The sequence below is a fragment of the Lygodium microphyllum genome, chromosome 1 (genome assembly GCF_053477565.2).
Source record: "Lygodium microphyllum isolate KBCC chromosome 1, Lygodium_microphyllum_v1.1.10, whole genome shotgun sequence".
In the NCBI taxonomy this organism is placed as follows: Eukaryota; Viridiplantae; Streptophyta; class Polypodiopsida; order Schizaeales; family Lygodiaceae; genus Lygodium; species Lygodium microphyllum.
In genome coordinates this window covers 140,266,170-140,272,603 of record NC_141135.1, presented here as the reverse complement: position 1 = coordinate 140,272,603, position 6,434 = coordinate 140,266,170, and the positions used below count along the sequence as shown (strand labels likewise).

Sequence of the window (6,434 nt, the reverse complement as noted above, 5' to 3'; positions counted from 1 at the left end):
TAATAGAATGAAGTATTGAAAGTGGTGTTGCAATAATGTTTTGCTATGGTTTCTTACATTTAGTGAAGAGTAATGTGTCTCTCTATTATGTTGCAAATAGGATCTTCGTGTACTGTTGACAATGGCCTTTTTTTGTGATGCGGTAGATTTTGTGTATGCATATTAGTGTTGAGGCAATTGAAGATTGGGTGTTTGTGGGGCTTGAACAATGGCTTGTTTGCAAATCTAAGGGTTGTGTAGTATCGAATATCACTAGTGTGAAGGGAACCCCCTTCCTCTCGATAACAGGCCCTTCCTCCCTACTAACACGTTATTGGATGTTGTGCACAGGTGTAGCATGGTTGAGGCCTCGAGGGGTGCACCTTATAGAACATGTAAGATACAATGTGAGTTCAAAAGAAAGGGTATTTTATTTAGTAAAATTTACAAGATTATATTCACAAAAAGGGTTTTTAAATTACAATTTGAGAAAAATCCATAAGTTTAGTAAAGCAAACACTTTTTATCCTTATAACATGTAAAGAAATGGTATTTCTTAATATCTTTTGAACACATGTTATATAGATGATTTCTTATAGGTGCACCCCTCGAGGTTGAGGCATGGTTATGATAAACCTTGGAAGCCCTTGCTAGTCCTTGTGAAAACGGGCATGCTAGCAGTGCGAAAGCAACCAACACTTCCCTATTGAAAAATCCACTTGTCCTTTTTCAAATGCACCAACCAATAGGGCAAATAACGAGTGACAACAGGCTTTTAAGGGCTACTATCTTACACATAGATCTACTGATGAGGGGATTGGAGGGCCACAAGTTTAGTGGGGAATGGTTAGGACTTGCTAACCCCACTAGAGCTGGCGCGAGACCTAGCTCTAAGGTTAGTGCCAAGTCCAACATGGCCTTAGCCCTAAAATGTATCTATCAATGGGCAGGTGGACACGTGGAGATATGGGTGACGTGTGAAGGGGACACGCGGAGCTAAAGGGACGTGAGGGTGTCATTGTCGGGAGGGGAGGCGTGAGGGAAAAAAGGGGAAGAGAGGAAAGCTGGGATGTTCTGGGTCATCGTCCTCGTCATCATCCTCATGATTCATGATTCAATTCTTGTCATGTCATCAATGAGCGCCCAATTCATCTGTCAATGTAATAATATAAGCCACAGCTCCTCTGCAATCATAAGCTACCCCCTTCATCTCCGCTCTACTGGTTTGACGCCCCCTTCCTAGCCTCTCTCTCTCTCTCTCTGCTTCCTTCCAGCTTCTTTCATTAGCCCTACCCTAGGAGGGCCCTTGAGGCTTGGACTGCCTCCACGCGGATAAGTAACCGCCCAGTATTTCAACCCGCAACAATATTATAGCTCTAGACGTATTGCCCATAACCGAAAAAACCTCAACCTCTCTCTCTCTCTCTCTCTATCTCTCCCTCTCAACCAACACCAGCGCCCTTCCTATCCAGCTCTCACACACAAGTAATCCATCTCTCTTACTCCCTCTTTCACGCACATGCTTACAAGACACAATCCATCTATTTGTTTAATCTTATCACAATTTCAAATCGCCTTATAAGAATTGCCTTCCCCAATTATTATAATTATCATACATTCTGCTCCAAACAGTAGCAATCTCTCTTTCTTTCCCTGGTTCCCATACACAGTCCGTCTAATTGCTTAACCTTTATCACTATCTCAATTCACCTTATAAGAATCGCCTCCCCAATTATTAAATTGGCCACAAAACAGTACAGAACTACTAGTCCCATCTAATTGCTGAGATCCCATCACAATTTCACTTTACTAACAAACATTGCCTCCCCAATTATTTATCTAATTGCCGAATCCCATCACAATCTTACTTCACCAACAATTAGAATTGGCTCCCCAAGTATCTACCTGATTGCTGAATCCCATCACAATCTGACTTTCCCCAACAATTAGAATTGCCTCTCCAATCATTCTATTAGACACAGGACACACTCAGGCCATCTAATTGTTGAATCCCATCACAATTTGAACAGCACCAATAAGGATTGCCCTCCTCCCCCACTTATTCTCAGGAGTTTGCTCCACATAAGAGGAATTCGCCTGCTTAATTCTGAATTTGAGTGATATTCAAAGGAGTGGTCATGGTTATGCATGTCCCAAGGAGAGGGCCCGAAGGTGGTCAGCTGCAATTGCCCCCTGGATTCCGATTCTACCCTTCGGACGAAGAGCTAGTCGTCCATTACCTGTGCAGGAAGGCCGCTTCGCAGCCCTTCGCAGTGCCCATCATCGCAGAAGTGGACCTCTATAAGTTCGATCCATGGAATCTGCCAGGTATTACTACTGATCATGTACAGCTGCTTGTTCAACCTTCACATGCTTGCAGAAGTCTCTCAGTTGATCATATATGTGTCGATTCATCACAGAATCAATGTGATGTATGCGTAGATTCATCACAGAATCAATGTGATGTATGTGTAGATTCATCACAGAATCAATGTGTTGTCTCAGATAAACAAATGGCACCAATCTCACGAAGTTTTAGACAAAACCCCACTGTTGAGGTTTTTGGGAGGGCAGGTGCCAGCCCTCTATAGGGACAACCAAGTTAATTTTCTATTACCTCAATATTAAACCTCAATTCAAGCATGTATGAATGGTACCATTTCATCATATTGGCACAGATTGTTATTTACCCTATCTATGATGAGATGAAAAGTAACAAAGGGAATTGGAGCTTCCTATTTGTGACAGTTTTAATTGTTCAACACAGAAGGGGAGTTCACAGGAAGGCTGCTGTAACTGAGATTAATCTTCTTTCAATTCTTGCAGAAAAAGCTTTGTTTGGAGAAAAAGAATGGTACTTCTTCAGCCCAAGGGATAGGAAGTATCCAAATGGTTCGCGGCCCAATCGAGCTGCAGGATCTGGGTATTGGAAGGCTACTGGAACTGACAAGCCCATCAGCATTCATGGGGGCCAACAGAAGGTGGGTGTCAAGAAGGCACTGGTCTTTTATATCGGCAAGGCACCCAAAGGTGAGAAGACCAACTGGATCATGCACGAATATCGTCTTGCGGACAGTGCCAGCAGAGCAGCAAGAAGAAAGGGGAGCCTGAGGGTACAGTGCATCTTCACTACTTATTTCTTTCTGTTTTCTGAAACCGCTTCTCTGATCAGTCATGCCTATGTTTACTGAGTTGGGAGAGATGAAGGAAGCATGTAGGGTCATTTCATCTAATGGCATGTATAGACTTGATGCCTCACCATGTAGGAGAAGGTCCATTTGGCTCACATCAAGCATGATTGGAGACTGTGGCCAGCTGCATTTATGTGCTTGTGCATATTGTAATTTGTTCATAGATGCAGATAAATTGTGAGTATAACCCTCACTTATTCAGGTAATGGACTGAGTTTGGCTTGTTGGTGGTAGCTAATTGTCATAGTGGGAGCCCATCTAATTTGTGACTATCTTAAGTTTCTATATGACGGCTTTTCATGTGTTTCCTACTGCCACTTTGTGGTATTGAATCACCGCCTCTAGTATGCCCATAGATGGCGTGTACATGTTACATGCATAATGAAAAATGCATGATTTAATAGAGTATGAGATAGCATTACTGGGATCATGAAGGAACATTAAGGGAGGACGCATGTGTGTGCTGTACATTTGCTGTGCAAAGTTCTGACATGAGAATTTTGCAAATGAACTACAGTTGGATGACTGGGTACTATGCCGAATATATGAGAAGATCCCAAGTGCCTTAAGGCAACAAGGAGTGGCATCTATGAGTACTACTCCAACCACGACCTCGAACAGCAATACCACAAGGTTGGGCAGTCCAAGTGATCATGAGCAAGAGGAGGAAGGAGGAGGAGAAGAAGCAGCAACAACAAGAACAGCAACCATGACAACTGGGGCTGCACGAACAGGGTTTGATGATGTGCTGGCATCCCTTCCTGAGGTAGATGACAAGAAGCTCATCCGATTACCAACATTGAATGGCAGCTCAGTGTATAGCAACCAGCAATATCCTGTGGATGCCAGCAGCTTCAATGGTGGTAGGGGTTACAACATGTTTGATGCCAATCAATCTCACCAACTGATACAAGGGCAGGCCCAATCCCAACAAATGAATGAACTGGATCACGTCCTGATGCAAAGGCAGGCACAAGCACAGTCCAGTGAATCTGACCGGATGGTGCAGATTAGGCAGGCGCAGTTAGCACAAATCTCTGGAATGATGCAAAGGCAGGAACAACAGTATGGCCAGGATCATCAATACCATCATCAACAACATTACAGAAAAGGGAATGGATCCAGTTCAGGTTCCATGGCCATGATAAATCCAACGCCAGTCCTTGGTGGTCAATCTCATCACGTTGCTCCATCGACACCATCCATCTCTTCCAGGCCCCAGCCCCAGATCGATGTCACAATTAACAACAGGGACAACCAGCTTGATTTTTTCAATTTTGATTACGGCCTATCCAGTCCTCTTAGCCTCAATTTCCCCACTTTAGTCTAGTAGATGTGATATACCTTAAGCTCTTAAACATTATGAACTTATGTCTACTCAATCTGCTTTGTATATTCACTTGTCACTAGCCTTGAGCTCTAACTCGGGCCTTATGACATTGTGGGCCACCACCACAACATGGCCTTGAACATTTAATTGGGTCTTCAGTCTCCTGGTAAGTATCCCCACCAAAACTCCTCTTCACGAATCTAGTGAACATAATTTCTAGCATGTATCCTTCTATGATGGCAACTTAATACCTCTAACATTATCTAGGCCTTCTCATCTCGGGGAGCATGTGTTCTAGTTTTGCTCTCAAAGATTAGTCCACATGAGTTGGTCAGACATTCCCATAATAATTGCTCAAACTCATATTTGAATGAGGAAAATTGATGGTATTTACACTTTCATTTTGTATCAACACTTTTCTTTACTGCCAAGCAGGGCCTTTTGTTTGTGTTAACTACTAAGCATGGTATTTGTTAGATTGAACACGCTTTGTCAGATCTTTGATTGATTGTTCATGTTAACAAAAGATGTTACAATTGCATAGAAAGAAACCATGGGGGCATCATTTAAGGGAAGGCAACCAAGAAATAAAATGAACTTGGGGTCTTCAATTTACTTTGCTCCCACGACCAATTGCTCTAACATGCTCCATCTACATGGATTTAGACATAGGAGACTTCCTAACAAAATGTAAGTATTAAAAAGGAAGCACCTACCTCAACCAGGGTCCTTAGAGGCTGTATAAATTCCAATATCATAATCCATTTTAATCTTATGATAAGTTCATCTTTTTATTCACAAATAAAGAGGAACTGCTAGGCGCAATTAAAACTAACTATCAATGAATGATTCATTGATTAATTTTAAGACCGTACCCCTTCATGAATGGAGACTTGATTTAAGCCCTCTAGAACCTAAGCCTATTATTGTCTTAGATTGGGTCAAGTTTCCCTTCTTCTAGTGAAGTTCATCTTGATGATTTTTGAATAAATATGAAAATATCTAGGCTAGCAAAAAAAAAAGAAAGATTGAAAAAGGGTATATGTTGTTCCAGTTAGTTGCGAACTTTAGTGGACATTGTAAAAGGAACTAGTTGTTTATTTGTCAAGGGTATTAAGTGTCCCTTGACAACAAGCCCATGATGTAGGCATCAAATACTTCGTTGATACAAACCATCATTTAAAAAATGTTCTCCATAAGCAATACCTATTATCAATTACAAACACATTCGCCAAAATACTTGATTAGTAGAAACTATAACTTCACAATGTTCTCCAAGAGAGTAGTACATAAAGTAATTACAAGTGCAATCACCAAAATGCCTAGTTACTACAATACTATAAATTCACAAATATTATCCAAGGTAATAATTCACTTGGATTGATCGTACATAATTAATGTAAAACCCAAAGAATCCCTGCCCTAGTGCAGCGGAGCCAATAAGGTCACTCCCTTGAGAACAATTGCAGTCCACCCTCAAGGCAATTACAAATTTGAAGGAAAATCAATGGCCTAGATTTAATATTCTCTTCGTTTAATGGATGGGATCAATCCTCATCTCTCTATGAACTGCAACCTTATTGGTCCTTATGTGCAATCCATTTTCGTAACACTACAATGTTTATGTTTGATTCATTCCGTCTTGCAAATTCTTTTCAAGGAGTGTCCTTTTTAATGACACTCTTTTGGCTCATTACCTTAGTTGGTTTCAAGCAAACCTTGCTCTTGATAAGATCAAGCAAAAATAGACTTGCAAGGCAAATTGGTAGATATCATAAAGGTGCTCAACAATGGAAGGTTACTTGATAGATCTCGTAAATGTGCTAAATAATGGAAGCAAACAAACATAAGAAAGCTAGGCATGCAAGGAAAATAGTGTATCAGACCAAGAAGATTAATTATACAACAACTCACAAAGTAGGGAGGGAAAGTAG

General features: G+C 41.2%; 1 protein-coding gene across 1 annotated transcript; it reads left to right on the top strand.

The window, feature by feature from the left end:
- Positions 1 to 1,189: 1,189 nt before the first annotated feature.
- LOC148041744 (NAC domain-containing protein 72-like) lies at positions 1,190 to 4,899 on the top strand. The gene is made up of 3 exons (XM_087681943.1): positions 1,190 to 2,307; positions 2,806 to 3,092; positions 3,688 to 4,899. Exons 1-3 carry the CDS (start codon positions 2,118 to 2,120, stop codon positions 4,498 to 4,500), a joined length of 1,290 nt encoding a protein of 429 aa, XP_087538069.1. The 5' UTR covers positions 1,190 to 2,117; the 3' UTR covers positions 4,501 to 4,899.
- The last annotated feature ends 1,535 nt before the right edge of the window (positions 4,900 to 6,434 follow it).